The following is a 21,705-nucleotide window of genomic DNA, read 5'->3' on the forward strand; positions in this document are numbered from 1 at the left end:
TGTGTGATACTTCCTGTTTTACTTTGATGGTCCGTGTCTCATGTGAATGCGTCCTGCTTTGCTTGTCTCGTCAGTCCTGATTTCTCCCAGCTGTGCCCTCCTTCTGTGTCTCATTCCCCTCGTTACTTCCCAGTGTATTTAAACCCTGTGTTTCTCTGAGTGTGGATCTCCCTGTGAGTTCTTAGTTTATGGTTTCCCAGTTTAGTCTAGTTTTGTATGTTTGTTCTACCAGCAAATAAAGCTGTGTTTTGAGTTCACCTCCCCGAGTCTGTGAGTCCTGCATTTTGGGTCCAACTCCTGCCTGCCGCACAGCGATTCATGACAGTACGACGCGACCAGACATGGACCCAGCAGGCTCCTCCCGGGAAAGCGATTTGGCCCACATCTTCAGCCTGTGGGAGCGAGTTTCCCATGCCTCGGACATTAAAGCAATGTCCATTGGGATAAACGCCATCGAGGCAATTCTCAAGGGGAATCCCCATCTTCGCGAGCTCTCAGGATTTTCGGGCCTACTGTCCAATCTGCAGAAAGCCAAGGAGACAGTACAAGCTCGCGAGCTCGTCATACCGCAACAGCGACCGCCACAATCGGGAAACGTTTCCACGCCGCTGCCACTGGACTCCTCTCCATCCACCCTCCACTCTGACTGTCACTCACCTGCTGCTTTTCTCGCAGCAATGTGGTCGGAGGATGAGGAGCCGGCCGTGATCTCTCCGTCGTTGCCAGTTTCCTCCATCACCGCACCTCCGGCTTCCCGAAGAAAACGGCATTCACGCCGCCGACACCCACCGCCACAGCCAGACCCCGAGACGTCTGAGTTGCCAGCTGTGGTGAGTGGAAGGGACAATCAAGAGTTTCCTGACTTTGGGACTGTTTATTCCGGGGCTGTGTTTTTTCACTTAGCTGCCCAGCCAGAAGCGCTAGCTCCATCTCCTGTGTCCCCGCTAGCACAGCCATTAACTCCACCACACGCTCCATTTTCACCTCTACCATCGCTTCAGTCATCAGTTCGGTCTGCCACTCAGTCGCCCTTAGTTCCGTCATCCACACTACCACCTGTTTCCCTTCCACCACCACCATCACTACACCCAGCCATTCAGGCTGCTACTCAGTCAGACATTCAACCCATAGCCCTGCCGTTAATATGCTCTATAGCTGAGCCACTAGCCGCCCGACCCGCAGCCACTTCAGCCACTCCTCCACCCGTCACACCTCCACTACAACCATCACTGCAATCCCCAGTGCAGTCTCCAGTGTCCCCAGTGCAGCCTCCTGCAGCCCTGCTTTCCCCAGTGCAGTCTCCAGTGTCCCCAGTGCAGTCTCCAGTGTCCCCAGTGCAGCATCCCTTAGCACAGTCATCCACTCAATCACCAGCTCCACTTTCCCCTCAACTATCACTACCACCTCTAGCTCAGTCTCCTGTGCACTCACCTCTGGTTCATTCTCCTGTGAAGTCATCAACTCCCCTGCCTACTCCGCTCTCACCACCTCCGTTACAACAGACATCAGTTCAGTCCCCTGTGCCAGTGCAGACGCCCTCAGTTCAGTCTCCCGTGCAGTTATCTACTTCACCACCATCAGTAGCTCAGCTCCCACTCTCACCCGTGTCGCCAGTAGCTCAGCTCCCACTCTCACCCGTGTCTCCAGTAGCTCAGCTCCCACTCTCACCCGTGTCTCCAGTAGCTCAGCTCCCACTCTCACCCGTGTCTCCAGTAGCTCAGTTAGCTGCCCAGCAGCCTCTCTCTGCTCAGTCTCCTGTGTCGCCAGTTTTGCTCATTCACTCCATGCAGAGAGGTAACTTGATTTCTACTCAGGGTACTTTTCATGGTTTAGCCGCCGTTGGCACAGTTGGCCACTCCAGGGCTTCCCCAGAGGCTAGGTCTCAGTCCCCAGCTGATTCTGGACCCCTGAAGTTTAAGCAGCCCCCTAAGAACTGCACCATGTTCGCATTGCCTGGGCAGAGTCAGTGCTCAGTGCAGCGCCAGTTGTCCTCATGTCCGCCAGAGGACTTCATGCCTGTTGGCTTTGTTTTAGCCTCCGCTGGAGGGTCCGAGGGGCCCGTTCAGCCGCCCATCTCCGCTGGAGGGTCCGAGGGGCCCGTTCAGCCGCCCGTCTCCGCTGGAGGGTCCGAGGGGCCCGTTCAGCCTCACGCCTCGTCAGCTGGAGGGTCCGAGGGGCCCGTTCAGCCTCCTGTCTCCGCTGGAGGGTCCGAGGGGCCCGTTCAGCCTCACGCCGCATCAGCTGGAGGGCCCGAGGAGCCTGTCCAGCCGCCACCTGCGACCGCCTCGTCGTCGCCTGGTCCGGCTGCATCTGCCTGTGCTTCTGCTACGCCTGGTCCGGTCTCAGCCTCTGCAGTTCCGCCTGGTCCAGCCTCAGCCTCTGCGGCTCCGCCTGGTCCGGCCTCAGCCTCTGCGTCCTCGCCTGGTCCGGCCTCAGCCTCTGCGTCCTCGTCTGGCCCGGCCTCGGAGTCTTCGTCCTCGTCTGGCCCGGCCTCGGAGTCTTCGTCCTCGTCTGGCCCGGCTTCGTCTTTGGCTTCTGTTTCGCTTGCTGCAGCCCCGTCGTCGCCTGGTCCGGCCCCGTCGTCGCCTGGTCCTGCCTCGACTGGTCCTGTGCCCACCGGGCCATGGCCAGCACGCCTAACACTGGAGAGCCGCCACTGCCTTCCGCGCGGTCGGCCTCCTGAACTGCTCCGTTGTCTCCTTCGCCGCCGCCGTTGCCTTGCGCACGGCCGGCCTCCTGAACTGTTTCCACGTCGCCGCCGTTGCCTTGCGCACGGCCGGCCCCCTGAACTGCTCTGTGTTTGGGTTGTTTTCTTGGGCTCCGGTGTTTGCTGTGCTCTTCTTTTGTTTTCTGTTCCGAGCCCTCCGTCCTGGGCCCCCGCCGCCCGCCCTGGGTTGTTTTCTGTTTGGTTTTGTTTTTCTGTGTTTGGGCTGTCTGGAGCCAGCCCTTGAGGGGGGGGTACTGTCACGGTCCTGGGTCTCCTGACCCAGCGTTTTTAGTTCTTTGTGATTTTTGTATTATTGTACTTGTGTGTGATTTATTCTATGGCTTCTAGTTTTGATCCCTTGCCCTTCATGTCTCTCTGTGTCCCCTCTGTTCTGTGTAATTGTGTGTCTTTGCATGTTTGAGTTTCTTGTTTTCTGTCACTCTGCATTGTGCATTATGTTCTCATGGTTGGTTTTTTGTTACTCTCTCTAGTCTAGTCTCTTGTGTTCCCAGCTGAGTATTTCCCTGTGTATTTTGGTTCTTAGACCTCTGCCTTATGGTTTATGTCTCTGTATTTCTTAGTTGCTGTCTACACTGTGTCAAGTTCGCGTCTCTGTGTGATACTTCCTGTTTTACTTTGATGGTCCGTGTCTCATGTGAATGCGTCCTGCTTTGCTTGTCTCGTCAGTCCTGATTTCTCCCAGCTGTGCCCTCCTTCTGTGTCTCATTCCCCTCGTTACTTCCCAGTGTATTTAAACCCTGTGTTTCTCTGAGTCAGTGTCGCGTCGTTCCTCATGCTGTGTGTGGATCTCCCTGTGTCTCCCTGTGAGTTCTTAGTTTATGGTTTCCCAGTTTAGTCTAGTTTGTATGTTTGTTCTACCAGCAAATAAAGCTGTGTTTTGAGTTCACCTCCCCGAGTCTGTGAGTCCTGCATTTTGGGTCCAACTCCTGCCTGCCGCACAGCGATTCATGACAATGGGACTATTAACAGATCTCTTAAGGGACCTCTTTGAATGTCTAACATTAAAGCAACACAAGGCAATTTCACATGCTGGCAGCCGCAAATGGAGCTGAGAGATAAGTGCTTGAAATGTAATGAGTTTAGTCACCAGAAATACAACAAAGTGACTTCAGTAAATTGCACTTGGTGTGCTTAAGCAGTACAATAGCAAAGGACACCACGGGAACAATCCAGACAAAAGGTCAGACGATTTCAGAATGGAGAGCTGTCACTTCCTGCAGTCTTTGATCAAACTGGAAATGATTGTATCTTCGTAGATCGCTGAGACAACAGATTGGGACTTGCCTGCCGTAAAACACCACATTTGCATCAAAATCTTCATCACCCAGCATTCATGCAATATTAAAATATCATATTAAATGCCCAAATTTCCTCTCTGTGGCCCGAGGGAGCAGAGGAGGTGAATTATTTCGCAGCTGCAGCTGTCTGGTTTTTGTACAGAGTGAAAATTTTACAACAGGTTTGATTTTTGCTATATGGGAAATCCTCCCATCAGCGTCCGTATCCATCACTTACTTTCCATCTGTTGTTTTTTTTGGGGGGGGGGGGGGGGGTTCTGAATGACCTACACGTGCTGTTTCTGGTGTTTTGAAGAACCTGTGATTAAATGATGCGGCATGTTGTAAAACACCTCTGGGAACATTCGTCAGGTTACTTCTTAATTTTCCAGATGGCTTGGGAAATTCCGAGCGTTCGCCGTGAAATATGCAGAATGACAGTGGAGGTACAGCCTCCCCCCTTGTTTAATCGAGTTTCACTTTTTGGGGCCCACACCTCACAGGGACTTTGAGTCATCCATAACCTCACTGAGTTTTAATTGCTTCTGGCTGTGGAGCACCTCGGGGGGAAAACTGGCAGCTGGACAGAATTCCTGCGTTAGGAGGTACTCAGACACACTTTCACTGTGCTAAAAGGCTTCATTTCACTCATCATGCACACACTAAGTGGATTTCTAAACAAAGTGTGCCACGGATACACCAATTCTAATTTGTGGCAGTGCTAATAGAGTGTCAAATGTGTTAATTTTCATCATTTTTGAGAGTGTACTCAAACCTTGCCTCTGCCTTTGTGCTATATTGTTTGCGAGTTCAACTTAACGAGGCAATTATGCTACATTTGCAGCTCCCATAATTTATAATGATTACATAGCAGAAAACTGTTTAAATGGCTTGTTAGCTTGTTAGCACGATTGCTTCCCTGCCCACAAATTCACCTTTTCTTCTATTCGAATGCTGCTTGAAAAGAAAAACGAGAAGCTTCACTTCTTTGTGTTCTAGTGTTGAAAGACAGCCTTGATATTCCTCCAGTGGTTTTTGTTCTCACGCCTGAGGTATCTCCTCATGTACAGAAAGGAGCACTGCAGATTTCTTATTTCACCTTGGGTAGAATGAGCATGCTCATTGCCAACAGACTTTAACATGTCTGACTGAACCAAAGTCAACGATGCACTCTCCGCTCAGTAAGCTGCCGGCCTCTCTGGTGCAGTAGCATGTATGTGAATGTTGCTAAGAAGGTTTCTAATAATAGAGTGGCTGTGGCTTCTTCCATCTGCAATCCATAGTCAATCTGCGGCTTTGCTCACAGATGACTGATAGGTTAAGAGTCAGTAGGCTGCACATAGCTGATAAGCCAAGTCTGCACAACCCCGTGGACTCTCCTCTAATTTCCACAGTCAGTTTGATTCCAGAGGTTTCTGTGTGTATTTGTCTGTGTGTGTCCTAGGCCACCTAACCTTGACATTTTTTGCCACTCTACAGAGATACTATCTTTCTAGTGCATTGGAAGAGCAAAGACAGAGTTACTGTGTTGACCCTTGAAACTATAACATGTTCAAGCATGCAGTGATCCTACTGAATCCTACAACAGGTCATAAGGCTCATTATTAGTTAGATACTGTGCTACAAATAGTTTAGGGTATTTAATGTTGATTAATGTTGTCAGAAATACAGACTGTATATAAAAGATGACAGCAGCCACTTTGATGTCACACAAAGCTTTGAAGGTCTTTGTGGTTAGACAGTAGAGTTCTCCACTAAGCAGAGCATGTGGCTGTTTCATGAGGGTGTTATAGTCTTCGCAATAAACAGATTCCTCAGTGTGAACAATATTTTTGTTACTGTAAACTTTCTGGGTTCAATGTGTCATCTGCTTGTAGTCTGATGGTATTGACCAGTCAAGTTGTAGCAATGGTGCCGAACAGGATGTCTTATAGTTGTTTGTTGCTATGTGGACACCATGTCTGCACCAGAAGCCTTAAATATTGTCCATTGTCCCCAGAGTTCAATCAGCAGATTGGGTTGCAGGTGTATTTACTGACTGCTGGGAGCTGCTTGAATTTTAAAATTAGAGCTGTGTTGATTAGGGATGGGTATCGTTTAGGTTTTATCCGATACCGGTGCCAAATCGGTACTTTTGAAACGGTGCCGGTGCTTAAACGGTGCTCGAACCGGTGCTTAAAGAATGGAGAACAAACTTTGTCCAAAAACCTCTCATGTTCAGCTGGTTTTTTTTGTAAAAAGATAACAATGTTAGCCTTTTCTGCAGCTATGGGGCATATATGGCATCACTCTTGGCTGGAAGCAGTGCTTAAACAATGGAAAAAACACAAACTTAAACCCTCTCATGTTTAACTGTTTCCCACTTTTTCTTTGGTCATTTTAGCCTTTTTGGCAGGGTGAAGCGAGTATCTGCCATCAAACAAGAAGACAGCCGCATGTAGCTATGATGATGTTTGCTAGTTCACCTTACATGCATTAATGTAATAACGTGGTTAGCCTACTCAACGTAAATTACACACGAACAACATGAAGCTACTCACGCAGAGAAGAACGGCTGCTGCTGCATCATCATCCTCATCATTTCTGCTACACTGGCAGGGCTAGGGGCCAGGACTCTATTCTTCGGGTTTTTGGGGGATTTTGCTCCGGGTCCGATAACTGGCAACCCACCCGACGTGCACGGTGTGAGGTCTCGCAGCAAGCTATCAAATACGGCACATTTCTCGGCTTTTAAAAAAAACGCTATGCGTCGCCAGCTGTTTAATCGGATTCGAGGTGTTACCTCCTTTGACAGTATCACAGTATCAGCTTAAAGCACTTGTTGCAGGCTGCTGAGTTTGCATATTTTGCTGTGAAGTACAGCCAGACTTTTGACCGCTTCGCCTTGGGCATTTTTAATCTGTAGCTCTGCTCTAAAAGAACGTACGTACCTGGCCCCGCCTACTATCCTCGGAAACGTAAAATGATTGGCTAGAAGTGTATCACAGCTCAGGAAAAAAAAGTACCGAAATAAAGCACCGAAATGTGCGCTGCTTTTCGGTCTGGTTACTACCGTTTATGTCAGAACCGGTGCCATCATGGCACCGGACACCGGTACCCATCCCTAGTGTTGATGCTGACTGAGAAATAAAGTTATTTAAATTTCAGAGTACCTGTTCGGTTTAGCTAGCTTTATGCAGCTGTTAATGCTGGTAATGTTCCCTTAATTTGAGAATGTATGTATGCATGGCCTGATGAAGCTTGTGTAACAGAATTTGCGGACATCTACTCCAGCTGAGCAGCTGTGTTCAGCAGCTGGATGAACACAGAATAAGGCTCACCCATCTGGTAGCAAAGGTACACAGGTAACCTTCATAGCTGTTTGCTAACATTACAGATTACTGCTGATGACTCCAGCCTGCTGTTAAAAATAAAAATGCAAATTCTTCCATCTGATAAAGACAGAGGTTTACTTCAGTGCTCACTGAATATGGTCATACATAGAAGCGGTTAACCAATAGTTAGCTTACAGAAGAACTACATTTCACTCACTGTTGCTGACTTTTAAGTCGCTGTTAACGTGATGATTGAAAGAATAGCAACAGCTGAAAAACAAGAACAACAACTGTTGTGCCTCGTGCAAAATAGAAGTTAAAAAAGTGGACTTCAGTTGTGTTTTCTGGGGTTTCAGTGTGAGGTTAACATGATTACAATTGCAGCAGACACTGAATGCTAATGGTGCTTTTAGGGCACTGCTTCCTACTGTGGTTGCACTTTCACAATATCTTTGTGAGGCAGCGTTTAACCCCAGGTGCCTCGAACTAAATGTAAAATGCGTTTGTTTGGTAGCAGTTTAACTCCAACTGCATGCAGCATCATCTCACTGGAGAAACACAAAAGGAAAGAGAAAGCTGTCAGGAATGATGACATAGTAAACAATTATTGTTGGCTACTGATACCTAAACAAACAGAAACCAAACAAAAGGGGTAAATGGACTCCACTTACACTATTAATATGGAATAGTGGCTGTATTTTGTGGAAGCTGTCATGTTGTGAACAATGTCCTATGCTAAAAAAAAATGAAGAAAGTGTGGACGTGCCAAAAACTGAAGTCTTTGTTGCATCACAAAAAGACTTTAAAAATTCAGCTTGTGACCTTTTTAACAAAAAAATTATTCTATGTCAAATAACAAAGCTTGACATATTCATTATTTCTTAAATATTTTTGTGTTATTTAAGAAAAGATAGATATTTAAAAAAACAAATATTTAAAAAAAAAAGACAAATATTTAAAAAGATAAATATTTTTCATAATTCTTCCTTTTAAACTTCATGGTTTAATGTTATGGGTGTGGCCACTGTGATTGACAGGTAGATGTTGATAGAGGTAGCTCTAGCTTACTGCTGCAGTTTGTTAGCCAAGCTTGCTCCCCAAACAGATTTGATTCCAGCTCAAAGCAACTGTTATTGCTGGCAGCTGGCTATTTCTGTCTTTTATTTACAGTCTGTAAGTCTACCCAGTGCCTTCTTTTTGCGAGTTTCAGCCACACTGGCCAAGTGTGAAGCTAATAAGAAAGGAAAAAAAGAGTTACAATGGAGCTTAAATATAATTATTGAGCCACCTGATTAGTCCATATTAAGTTGATTAGCTCTGTAAACAGTTATGTTAATGATACTGCAATTCCATCTTCTGCTCCATCAGTAGGGAACCCAGACAATCTGAACCAGGAATTGTCCCCAGGTGAAGCTGCTATACTTGTACATCTTAATTTTTCACCAGTAATTTCTGCCTGAATTCAAACTCCACGTGATGATATTCCCTTTTGTTGCTATCTTCCATCTCCCCATCGTCAGTCTTTTTGTCCCCACTTTACACAGAAACTATTTCAGAGGCTCTCTGCTGAGCTAATGCAGCTGAATACATTACAGTCCATTAACAAACAGCCGCAGCAGGGCTGTAATTGTGATTTAATAGCCTGAGACAGGAGACACACCAAATGGAAGTCTGATTAAGAGGGTGATCATTAAGTGTGAACCATCTTTGAAATGTGCACAAACAGTATGTTGAGATGGCATTCGGTCTTAGCACAAGATTCATCTGTGGGTTATTTATACAGTGCATGCAAATACTCAGGAAAGCAGGATTTCCTTATTTAGCATGTTTATTTCTGGTTGCACAAAGTTGCACAGAGAGTTTATCAGCGTTGGTGAAAAACTCATCCACACACAGCAAAAACTTGCAGTTGCTTCCTTTGCCAATCTAAGACATTCACAGATCCACAGGGGAAAACCACGTCCGTCCTCAACAAAGGATGAGATTTTTAAGCAGATTGAGTTACAGCTCAGCAAACAAACACACCGCAGGGTTTCAGCAGCACACCAGGAGTGGCTGACAACTGATAAGCGTCTTTGGCTTGATGTAGCATCAGTGGCGCAGCAGGGGTTTTTGGTGGGGAGGTATGAGTGCATGTGTATGGGTGTTGATGGGTGGTGGGCATGATTAATGCTAATCAGGGCAGGTGGGAGTCCTGCATGCTTCTTTTCTTCACCAGTGAAGTAAACACACTCAGCAGAAGGGAGAGAAACTCTCTCTCTCTCACACACACACACACACACACACACACACACACACACACACACACACACACACACACACACACACACACACACAAAATGATACTCTTGTTTCTCTAATCTTTCGGGGGTCCTCGACTCATGGGGACACTGCAAATTAACTAACACATAAACAAACCCACTGTTAGTGGATGGGTGGAATTTGGATTAACTGTGATCCAAGTGTGTGTGTGTGTGTGTGTGTGTGTGTGTGTGTGTGTGTGTGTGTGTGTGTGTGTGTGTGTGTGTGTGTGAGTGTGCCAAATTCCCTGTCTGTTACTGCCAGACTGGAGGAAGTCATAGCTGAGGTTATAAAGGTGCTATTGCTAGTAACTCATACATGCTTGTCTTTTTCCTGACTTTACACTATGACCCAAAGAGGTCTTTGGGTCATAGTGTAAAGTCATAGTGTAATGAGTGTCTGTTCTAACTTTTGAACCATTTATCTATCTAAAATGTCTAAAAAGCATTAAAAATGGCTCATTAATGTTTTATTAGTGTTTCAGAGAGCAGGGAGAGTGTATTTTTAGATTTTGCACCACTTTTATTTCAAAGAAAATTCTGTCACAGAATAGCACGTCCACTATTTATGAAATGAGAACATAACAGCCTTAATTATTTAATAATGATGAGGTCAGATTGATGGGCGCACATGGCAACAGGAAGTGAATGGACGGGTTGAAGATCAGGTGTAGAAGTTGGCAAGAAAATGTGGAGGAGGAGGCAGGAAGCAGTTAGAGTGGACATGCCTTAGATAAGGGAACCCAGCCCATGGTTCAGACTTAGTATGAAGGCAAAAAAGGAAATTGTTGTCATTTTTCTGAAATATCCAAGTGTAACCTGGAACTATCTGTGTGACAGCTGCAACATAAGCTGGTCAAATTCTGTAAATGCTGACATCCCACAGTTCCAACCTGCATTCAGACTGTTTACTAAAAAATGTTATTTGTTTGTTTGGGGGGTGGGGGCAGTGGTCAATACTTCACAAAACAACAATTGCTTCAAGAGATTTTATATCTTAGAAGGGCTTCTCCAAGAGTCAACCTCCAGAAAGCAAGTACTTGGTAACAGTGGGAACGAAAAACTCCCTTTTATCAGGAAGAAACCTCCAACAGGGGCAGCCATCTGCCGGGAGTGGTTTGGGGGGAGGTGAGAGGAGAGAGAAAGGACAAAAGAAGCACCTGTGGAAGCGAGCCAGACAGTAATTTACAGTTGCTAGGTTTCCAAAACCATCTTCTTCAAAGTTTTGTCTTCCACTATTTACCGAGCTGATTTTTTAGTCTTGCAGTCGCACTGAAAGGCTAATGATTTTAAACAAAGCGGACCGTGAGCACAGCAGGAAAATACGCTGTGCGCTGAAGGCATTTTTGTGAAGAGGACCTTGACAGTGACAAGTGACGTGACAGATATGGTTTTCAGTGCTCGTAGTAATGGAATTTTTAAGGAAAGTAAACGCTGAAACAACCTGGGTTGAAGTGTTGAAAGTGACTTTTTTTTTGTTCATTTTACAGACATTTCAACACGGCAGACGTCAGTAATGTCTTTCATCACATTATTAAGCCTATCATAAAATCGTGTGGACGCATGGAGTACCACAGTTGTCTGAAAAAACTTAGGAGGTTTTATACTACAATCCAACAATCCAACATCAAAACTTCAGATACCCAAGACAGAACGGAGGATGGAGGTGGATCTGGACAGGCTGCTACTTTTTCCAGGGGGGATTTTGGGATTGTTCAATGGCCAGACATGGGCTCCGGCAATAAGACTAGTGCTAGGTGACCATAAGGGGCCTGTGAAGCTCTGTCTTGTGGCAGAGGAAGCAATATGTTCTGTAGGAAACTCAATAGCAAGCCCTCTCACAGACCAGAGCCTTAGGGCTGCTTGTCTGGAAGGTGAACTTCTGGGTTTTGCTGAGATGACACTAGAACAGATGAGAAGAGAACAACTGCTGGAGTAGCAGTAGTGGGAAATCTAGTAGGAAAAGTTCTGGGGTGAGATCCAAAACATCAGTAAACAATGAGGCCGAGGGGCTTTGCAGCTTCACAGCAATCCTTCCTGCATTTTCTGAAACATTTCACTTTAAAATGCAACATCATCACCTCATGGTGGTTATCTTACTTTGATTAAAACATTAATCAAAGTTAAGGTACAACTGCTCGGGACAAGGAGTGTTTATATGAAATGCAATGGCTGTCCATTGAATAGTTTGAGAGATTGCCAACTCATTCTAGCATGACTAAAATAAATGGGGTACTTTTGTGTTATATTCTGCTTCCCTTTCATGAGGTCAACAAGTTTACATCCTAAACTAGAATTAGAAGCAAAGCATCCGCTGCAATAACTGAATCATCCATGTGACCCCAGTAGACCATTAGATGATATAATTGCTATGACACAGATACTTTTAGAGCTTAAACAGGCAACAGAGACTCTTCTGACAACATGCTCAGACATGTGTTGAGTCAGTCGATGTTTGGCCCCCAACCAAAAAGGCCAAGGCGGGGGAGCAGATGGCAAGGAGAGCAGAGAGGCAGGAGGTCAGTGGTTTGGATATAGCCCACAGTGAGGATCGCGCATATGGCAAAGCAGACTGGGAAGGAGAGGAAAGGATGGGAATCCAGGTTGCTGGAACATAAAGAAAATCTGTTGCATCAAAAATCAAACATTTAAAATGTTTAAGTCCAAACAACTTTAAGCTTTCTTGTCTAACCTCACTTCTTGTCAAAATCCATTGAAAAACCTGGCTGTAGCGCCAGTGCTGGCAAACTCTGCACCCCAGTAAAACAGGAGTGAGGAACTTTCCCCACAGAAAAATCCCCACGAGGAGCGTGCAAAGATCTTTTCTGTTATTCCCACAGTCCTCCTCCCCCACGGAGAGCAGCGGTGAGCCAGCAAGTTTCCAGTTTCATTGAAATATGAGCTGATTTCATGAATGCTGGAGTGGAAAGACAGAGTAAATTAGCAGAAAAGTCCCCTGTTTAATGTTCAGGGCTTCATTTGTCATGACGGATATGGCTTTCGGTTCTCTACAATAATGAAAATCAACACAAACAGGAAGACGTGTATTTGTAAGAATGCACCAGTCCACTCAAAAAATAGTAACTATAAGAACAAGGATTGACAGATGACTCAAACTTAATGGTACTCACTGAGGAACTTAAATCATATATTTTCACTGACTACATCTACAGTGATTACATGTACTGTAACTCAAAAAACCAACCAAACAAAAAAACGAAAACGACAGATGTGAGAACCTCCTCAAATGAAACAGTAATAACAAATGGTACCATCTAGGCCTGAACAATGAAGCCAATGTGTAAAAAAATAAAACAAAACAAAAAAAGGGGGGCGTAGTACCCCCACTGGCCACTTGGGGAAAGGCCACATTAAATTACAGTTTTTCTCAAATGTTAAAACACAAAAGCCAATCCTGTAACCCAAATGACCAGTAGTCTAAACACATTTACTAAATGTAGCCACCATATTCCAGTACCATAAACACATGTCACATGAAGACACAATTCACAAAACACAACCCTCTGTACTCATAAATCTAAACACATTTTTCCATGCTAAAACACATGTTGCAAAACAACTCTGCTCATATCCTCAAATGAAAGCCCATGTGATGCAAAATGCTTGCCACAGTCACCAATCTTTGAACACAGGGAACACACCTGGCGTCATTCACTACACACAATGACTCAAAATTGAAGACACTTGTTGCTAATGCTGTACCCACATGTAAAAGCAAGTTCAGAGTGCACAGTATGCTGAAGGTTCCAAACAAACACAATGGATGAAGGCAGAGTCAGGGGAAGAGGAATTTGATGCAGAGGAGGGAGAAGAGCTGGCCCTGGAAGAAGAGGAGCAGGCCAATGAGGAAGAGGAGTTCAAATGAGAGGAGGAAGAGGAGCGACCAACGAGGAAGAGGAGAAGGCCAACATGGGAGAGGAGAAGGTCCAGGAGGGAGAGCAAGACAACCTCGCACCATCATTACGGACGAGATGCGAGCAACAGCTCAGCGACATGATGCCGCACAGTGATTGTGGTGTGTGTGTGGTGTGAATAACGTAAATAAAAAAACTTCACACCCTGTTCATGTTTTCAAGATTACTGTTGTGTGCAATAGATTCTGTTTTTGCATTGAGTTGTGTTACAGTAGTGTACGTACATGCAGGATTTTCTATAGATTTATACTACTCATATGAAACTCACAAATCTAAATGCCTAATCCTCTGCAGAGATCTACGACGATCCGTTACTGTATAGTTTCTAAAATATGCATTGGCAGTTATGAAACAAAGAACCTTCTCACAAATTGAGCATTGTGTTTTCAATTGTTTTGCTGTAGTGTGTAATGCTGTGTATAGTGTTTACAGTTTTGACAGCTTCGAGCTGCTCTCTTGGTGTGGGAGTTTGAGTTTTGCAGTGGGAAGGTGTGGTTGTGTTTATGTAGCTTTAGAGAAGGGTGTTGTGTTTGGACATTGGGGGACCTGGTGGTAACGTTTGTGACATGTGTTTTAGCATTTGAGAAAAACTGTAAGATGTTTACAGTCTGGTGTGTTTACAGTTTTTGCTCGTTGCTTGAACACTATAAACCCATGCTTAGACTAAAGTAACACAACTTGAAGCTTTTGTTACCATACCTCAAACACATGTACCCATACCTTAAACAAAAGTGCTGCTTTGCACTCTGGTTGCAATTATGCAACACACTTACTCCTTTATGCAACACACATGGTCCTGCATACTACACTCTATTTCATACATAAGACACTTCGTTCAAAAATGAAATTTCAGGGTGCCATTTGGAAAACACATGTATCCAAAATACAAAACACATCGGGTAATTGCAACCACTCAAATATACACCTGAAGGCACTTACTTGCAAAACTGAACACCAATTAGCCAACCACAAAAAGCCCTCAGTTTAGCCAATTCAAGAACTTTGCAAGCATGGATGGAGGGAGAGCAAGAGGAAGAGGAGGAGGAGGTCAAAGAGGCCATGCACGGACCCATATTTCTGATGATATAAGAGCAACTTTGGTGGACCATGTCATCAACCACGGCCTGACTATGAGGGAAGCTGGGCAGAGAGTCCACCCACATCTAAGCCGCTTCACAGTGGCATCTGTAATAAGAAAATTCCGACTAGAAAACAGGTCTGTCTTCATCTCACTGCCTTCTACTCTACTCAGATGGTTTTCATAGTACTGTTCTACAGTTACCATATCAAGTGTACAGGGTATTGCAGGGTGCTAATGCTCCTTTTGCAGCCAAAGTGGTAGTTTCTGTGAAACATACCATGATTACTTATATTGAAGTACAGTGTTGTACAGTGGATGATACAGTATATACAGTGAAGTACTGTAAGAAAAATAAGCAAACCGATGACAATATGTGGTTGTATTTCTCTAGAATGACTCGAAGACCTTCTGGGGGAGGACGCCAACGCCTGTTCACACAACGGCAGGAACTTGCTGTTGTGGACCTAGTGAGGGCAGACAATGCCATCCGTCTCCACCAGCTACGACGGAAAATACTTGCAGACAGGCGAGTGTTCAGCAACATAGACCATGTGAGCATCACCACCATCAGACGCATCTTGGGTAAACACAGCATCACCATGAAGCAGCTCTACAGAGTCCCATTCGAGAGGAACAGTGACAGGGTCAAAGGACTTCGAGCTGAATATGTACGGGTACGTGTAACTGTCCCTTACATTTACAATAGAGTATTGGTGAAGTCCAGTAGCAGCTGAATATGTACCATATCAGTACCACATGGATCCATTCTGAGAGCTACACAGGTACCTGTGTGATGGGGTGAGGGTGCTGTATGTGTAGCACTGTAGTACAGTGATATGTTCCCCTTTTTTTCAGAGAATCTTGGCCATGGATGGAGCTGCACAGCCTCATGAATACATTTTCATTGATGAAGCTGGATTCGACCTGAGCAAAACAAGACGACGGGGTCGTAATGTAATTGGCCAAAGGGCAATTGTGCACGTCCCAGGGCAGCGCGGGGGAAACATCACATTATGTGCCGCCATATGCCTTCGAGGGCTTCTGCACCATCATGCAATACTGGGTCCATACAATAGCCAACACATACTCACATTTCTAGATGCTCTCCATGATATAGTTGTACAGAACAGACCAGATCAGCCCAGGTTTGTGGTGATATGGGATAATGTCAGTTTCCATCGGGCTGCTCTGGTCCAGGCCTGGTTCTCCAACCAAAGTCAACTTGAAGTGGTATGCTTGCCCCCTTACTCACCATTTTTAAACCCTATAGAGGAATTTTTTTCGGCTTGGAGATGGCGTGTATATGACCGCCAACTACATGCCTGCATGCCTCTTCTGCAGGCAATGGAACAGGCCTGCGGCGACATTCAGGTGACAGCAATCCATGGATGGTTTTGACATGGAAGAGGATATTTTCCCCGGTGCCCAGCGGGAGAAGACATTGCTTGCGATGTTGATGAGGTCCTGTGGCCAGACCCCAACAGACGGCGGGATCCATGAGCCCACGTATGCACAATTGTCATGATTTTTTGTTTACAGTATAGTGTTTTTTCTATTACTGTATTATGGGGGTTTTTTTGTTTTGGTTTTTTTTGCTTTATCTGAATTCATGGTACTGCAATGTACAATATTGAGTAGGTCTATTTGCTTTTTTGGTTGTTTGCAAATGTGTCTCCTGAAAATATGCCTTCTGAATGAACAATGGAAATCAAAGACTGCAGTGCTTTATATAAAGTAGACTAGTGTGTTCCTCCTGCTCTGTAAGTGTTTGCATATGATGCAAGTATGTGTCATTTTGTCAACAGAGTTACATTTTGACAAAGGAATGTTAGGTTTTGATAGCAGAGTTTAGGTTTTGAGAGTAGAGTTTCAATTTGGTGCAGATGTGAATGGTATATTTCCCAGTGTTGTGTCATGTTTACTTGTGTTTAGGGTTTTGGCACAATGAGCAAAGTTTTGCAAAATGTGTTCAGGCAACGGGCAAAAACTGTAATTTTAGCTTCTCTTGTGAGGATTTAAAGTTGATTTTGGAATTATTAAAAAAATAATGTGTACCTGCTGAGAGGTACAGGCCGTACTAGAGGGGTGTGTTTCAACTTTGGTAAGTGAAACTAGGATTTCGTTCATCAGTTACTTAACGGCAGTTAGCATGTACTCGAGTCTGTTTATTGTAGGGATCAAATTTTCGAGCCAAAATGCTAACGCTAATGCTTCAAATGAGTTTACAAACCAAAAGGTCACATGGCTGTGTCCATCATTTATTTACAGTTTATGGGGAATAGTGCATCTGTCCATTGACATCCAAATTTTGCTTAATTATTATCTAAAAAACTGGAGATAAAAACAGTGTCATTAGATCATTAACTGAGATAGACTACCAATCCTCCTCCTGGATGCACCTAAATCATTGCATCATTGAATTTAAAGGATTCAAGGAGCTTTATTGTCATTCGCACCACATATTTACATGTACACACGGTCCCGGAGCGAAAAGAAACTGAAGGACGAAGAAACGGAATTTTTAAAAAGTAATAAATAAATAATTTTGGGTTTTATTTTTTTAAAACAGAATAACAAGTAATGGAATAATACAGTAAATTGAGTGCAACAACCTGAGTACCAGTATGAAGTATGAAGTATGGCTATAGAATGCAGGTATAAATACTTTAGCAGCAAAAGGGCACGACGACCAGCATTGATAAAGTGACGGTGTCAGTGAGTGTCAGTAGTGATTAAGGTGCTACAATATCACTTCTTGTCCATTTATGCATTGAGAAGTCTCACAGCTTCTGGAATGAAGCTGTTTCTCAAGAACTCTTAAATTTAAATTGTCCCAGAAAAGGAGTGCTACATAAGGTGTTTTTTGATCTACAGCTCTCATTTGAGCTTGCACACATTTTTAACACTGAGCACATTTCAGGCCTTACTGTGATTATTTCTTCATAAAATTTAGCTGAAGCAATATCTGAGTATAACCACTCACGCGTTGCTTCAGCGCTGCTACTTTGCCTAGTTGTGTCAGCATTTTAGATTAAGCCCCATGTTTGCCACCAGTTCATTCATAATGAACTAAAGGCTTGTCATTAAGCCCAAGCCGTCTGCACGCCTCAGAGCCACAGGGAACACGTTCTTCTCTTCATCCTCTTTTCTCAAGACCTTCAGCCTGGGTCCAGCATTTTTCTGAAAAAAAAAAAATCCCCTTATTGTTTTGCTTTCAGCCTTTCTCAACATTACAGCTGTGCATGACTGATTGTCTCAGGCAGGAGGACTGGGGGGAAACAATGCACCACCAGTTTAGATCTATTGATCTACACGCTTCCAGTCTGTGTCCGTCCCAGCTGGTACTGCAGGAAAATAGGGAAACTGTGTGGAGTGGGGGTTGGTAGGGGTCCTCACATATGGCCTACATGAAAAACTTGAGGAAGCCAGCAGATTTAAATTCAGTGAACTCAGAGAGTGTGAGAAAATTCAAACATATGAAACGTAACAGCTTACTTTCGGCTGAGCTTCCATATGGGTTCCATACTAGACAAGACAGTGGCGAAAAACCAATATGTGGCTGATCGATTATTACTCGTGCTCAATAAAGCTGTTGCTTCACCAGAACAGTTCGTCTAGGCAATTTCATCTCCTAATCAAGATGAAAAAAGGAGCTTCTTGAGCCCTACAAAGATGGTGATAAATAGTGTCCTTCTCTTGCTAAGCCTGTTACTGCTGACGGATTACGTAATTTATTCTGTTTTGCACTGGAGAGTGGGAAAAGGTTCTTTGGCTTAATATTAAAACAATATATCAAAACCATATGGGAAACCCAGAGTGATGGTTTAAAAGGCTCTTCAGTTCAAAATCAAATAAGCAATAAAAATGACTAAAACTCGAGCTTTTGTGCTGTGAAAGTAAGAAAAATGTCCGAAGAGTGGCTTTGTGTGAAAAGTCTAACCCCTTCCAGCGATGTTTCCAAGCACCCAGTTTGTCAGCTGTCAGCGTAATGGAGGGGGAGGCAGGTGTAAACAAAGGAAAATTCAGACAAGATTCACTAATCTCTTTTCTTCTGCCTTTCGGGGCTGGCTTGCTAAAGGCTACAATGCAGCTCTTCTTTTTCACGTGCCAAACAGGAGAAGCGTTGTCACATTTCTCATACAGCTGCTGAATGTATATGTGAGTTGTGTCTGTGCCAGAGAGAAAGTCAGCTGATTCACAAGGCCAGGAAGAATCATCAGCTCTAAAGAGAAACGGTGGCTGAAAAATAAATGGGTGTGAACAGATTAAATGACAAGACATTTGAATTCAATTTTATTTTATTTATATTACAACAGTTGCCTCAAGGAGCTTTATATTATAAGCTACAGACCCTATAATAAGATGCATTCATATATTAATTAACCAAGTGAACTTTGACCTGACTGTGCAGTCTCAAGGTTGTTGGGACATTTCATTAAAAGTTAAAAATGTTAACCCCAGGGTGGCACCAGAGGAGAAGTTTATGGATAACCAAAATAATGATATGGTTCATCATCCGAAAGCATGCATCTCTGCAGGAAATGTTCTGATCATGAATTTTTATTGATTTTTATGGACAAGTGAACTTTGAGTTGGTGGTGACTTTTGATTAAAAGTCTGGATTAAGACATGACGACAGACTAGCTAAACATTTTAATGCTACAGTAGGGTGGGAGGAAAGGAAAAGTCCAAGGACGACTAAACGGTAACTCGTTAGTGCAACTCATCACATGGGAACCATGATCATCAACAATGAAAGCTGATACAAAGATTAAAATTCAGGCGATGACAAAGTTGTAAGGAGCTATCCTCTGGAAACCACGAGTACAATCAGTCTATCATCAGAACCAATTACTCAATGAGGACCAAAAATATAGGTATGAAATTTCATCACAGCTCATATAAAAACTTGGAATTTAATGTTTATTTTTAAAATTCTGGACCAAAGTGATGGGCACAAAAAAAACATACAAAACCAGCTGCAAATCATAAGAGCACAACCTTGGGATAAGAGTGGAAATCACTTGCATAACGTGTGCAATGAGTGGATTAGTTCACTTTACCTTCCATATGTCTGGGACATGCCTGTGTAAAATGAAGCGTTGAGGAAAGCATACAGTGCAGGACAGGGTGGACTGCAGAGCCTGATTTTCTGCCAGCTAATTCCACATAGTGTTGTCTAACCAGAGCTCCGCCCAGGCGCTCTGCTTTAGTGGGATTCCTTTCTTATTACACAGTCTGGGTGAGGCTAAACAGAATTATCATCAGGACCCAGCTGCAGAATTAAGGTTAAATGTATTCGTTGTAAGGGTCTGTGTCAGTCTGTGTTTCTATTATAGTGTTTCGTGGTTTAAACAGCTGCACGTCGGACATGTTAGCGTGAGGAATGCTCTGCCTGTAGCTGTCTCTGTACTTTGCATTTAGAGGGAAACACACCCATTCTTAATGCAATATGTTGCAGGAGTTACTTTGGTGATAAAGTGTTGAAATTCAGTTTGCGGTTTGCTTTTTCTCCCACCCTGCCTCCCTCTACCCACAGTGCATTCCTGGCATTTGTTAGGTCCCAAGTAGAGCACTTCTCTTGTGTCTCATGCAATGTTAAAAAGGGGGGGAAACCTGTGAGGTCAAAGTATTTACAACATTTACAGTAAGATCTTTATTATTATTACATTTATTTCAATCACATAAAACATGCATGGAGACCATGTAAAGGTTTCTATGTGTCTCTGCCAAGTTGCAACCAAACCTACGCCCTTGCTCTACATGCACTGCATTCTCATTTATTTAGACTGGACTCTATAGACTACTCCCTTATGAGGTCAATGAATTTCATTTCATTCTGTTTTCATGGATGCCTGGATGTTAAACTTAATTGTTGCACCTGGTAGAGCAGCCACACTGATTGTTTTACTAAAGATAAAATAATATGGACAGTTTTTCAACTCTCAATGATGCCGCAGCCATCGTTTGATTTTGGGACCTGAAGCGGAGTTTGGGTCCAGACACAGCTACTGACATCGGACTTAAAGACCGGATAGCAACATATAAAAACAAATGACATTTAAATTCTAAAAACATTACGCCAGATAGTGTAATATAATACCATTACACTGACTTTGATATAACTTTATGGTTACTTTAGTAAAATACATTGTATCTATGCAGTTATTTAACATTACTGCAGGGCTGAAGAAAAGTCTCTGCATGGTTATCTTGTTATTTTAACCCTGGGGCAAGGCTGTCATGTCACCAATTTATAATGTTGCAGTTTATCAAATTATAAGCAGAAGAAATGTTGGCATCACGTAACCAGTTTGTAGTTTCTAAAGTTCATTACAGCAGAAATAATGATGATTACAGAGCGCAGTGGACGGCCCATTGAAAGCACAGAGAGATTTGCAGATGCAGAGGGGCACTGCAATGTTACAGCACTAGGAAAGGATAATATCATGTTCTTATTAATTATTTTACTATGTTATTAATATAATACATAACATCAGAAATAATTGTGTTTTTTTAATAATTGTATTTGTTTGTTTGTTTGTTTTCTCTGTGTATACAAACTCTCTCCACCTCCTCAAACCGAGGCTTCAGTAGAGTATTCCACACCAGTGGGTAGCATATTACATTTTTGATGGATAATCAGAAACACCATGGCTCAGTGAAATAATGCTAATAGTAATAATCATCACTAAAGATGAATAATTTTTGGAAAGACTCCTGTTCTCATTTCCATTAGAGATAAATAGAACAAACAGGATAAATAAACTATCAGTTAGCATTATAAATTTGGCATAATGACTACACAGGAATAAAAAGCTTTGCTGTTTTTAAAATCTGCCCACCTACATCTGTCAAGCTCACCAGTTAAGACCATTTAACAATGAGATTTGGGAACAGAGCTAAGCTCATCTTCCTGCTTTTTATTCACTGTACAGACTTCATTTAGATTTTATTTGTCAGCAAAAAACATCAGATAAATTAATTTCCTGTAATGTATCATCAAACAGAATGAATGTTAACACAGAGGTCAAATCAACATTTTTTATAACCTTAGCAGTACGTCGGTC

At 43.6% G+C, this 21,705-nt stretch overlaps 2 protein-coding genes across 2 annotated transcripts; both read left to right on the forward strand.

Annotated features, from left to right (window-relative positions):
- Positions 1 to 341: 341 nt before the first annotated feature.
- LOC147302318 (uncharacterized) lies at positions 342 to 12,237 on the forward strand. The gene is made up of 2 exons (XM_086283573.1): positions 342 to 2,111; positions 12,052 to 12,237. The coding sequence occupies exons 1-2, from the start codon at positions 342 to 344 to the stop codon at positions 12,235 to 12,237; spliced, it is 1,956 nt and encodes a 651-aa protein (XP_086139699.1).
- Positions 12,238 to 14,237: 2,000 nt separating this feature from the next.
- Positions 14,238 to 16,622, forward strand: LOC147302319 (uncharacterized). The gene is made up of 3 exons (XM_086283736.1): positions 14,238 to 14,770; positions 15,027 to 15,309; positions 15,491 to 16,622. The coding sequence occupies exons 1-3, from the start codon at positions 14,565 to 14,567 to the stop codon at positions 16,031 to 16,033; spliced, it is 1,032 nt and encodes a 343-aa protein (XP_086139862.1). The 5' UTR covers positions 14,238 to 14,564; the 3' UTR covers positions 16,034 to 16,622.
- Positions 16,623 to 21,705: the final 5,083 nt, after the last annotated feature.

The sequence above is a fragment of the Aulonocara sp. 'chitande type north' Nkhata Bay genome, linkage group LG23 (assembly GCF_057382095.1).
Source record: "Aulonocara sp. 'chitande type north' Nkhata Bay isolate Kocher_YH1m ecotype deep benthic linkage group LG23, A_spYH_male_GT1.1, whole genome shotgun sequence".
Classification (NCBI taxonomy): domain Eukaryota; kingdom Metazoa; phylum Chordata; class Actinopteri; order Cichliformes; family Cichlidae; genus Aulonocara; species Aulonocara sp. 'chitande type north' Nkhata Bay.

Coding starts and splice junctions, on each gene's coding strand:
- LOC147302319 (XM_086283736.1), top strand. CDS start 14,565: ATGGATGGAGGGAGAGCAAGAGGAAGAGGAGGAGGAGGTCAAAGAGGC. Junction 14,771..15,026: donor AAATTCCGACTAGAAAACAG/GTCTGTCTTCAT, acceptor GTATTTCTCTAG/AATGACTCGAAGACCTTCTG. Junction 15,310..15,490: donor TTCGAGCTGAATATGTACGG/GTACGTGTAACT, acceptor CCTTTTTTTCAG/AGAATCTTGGCCATGGATGG.
- LOC147302318 (XM_086283573.1), top strand. CDS start 342: ATGGACCCAGCAGGCTCCTCCCGGGAAAGCGATTTGGCCCACATCTTC. Junction 2,112..12,051: donor AGGGGCCCGTTCAGCCGCCC/GTCTCCGCTGGA, acceptor CAACATGCTCAG/ACATGTGTTGAGTCAGTCGA.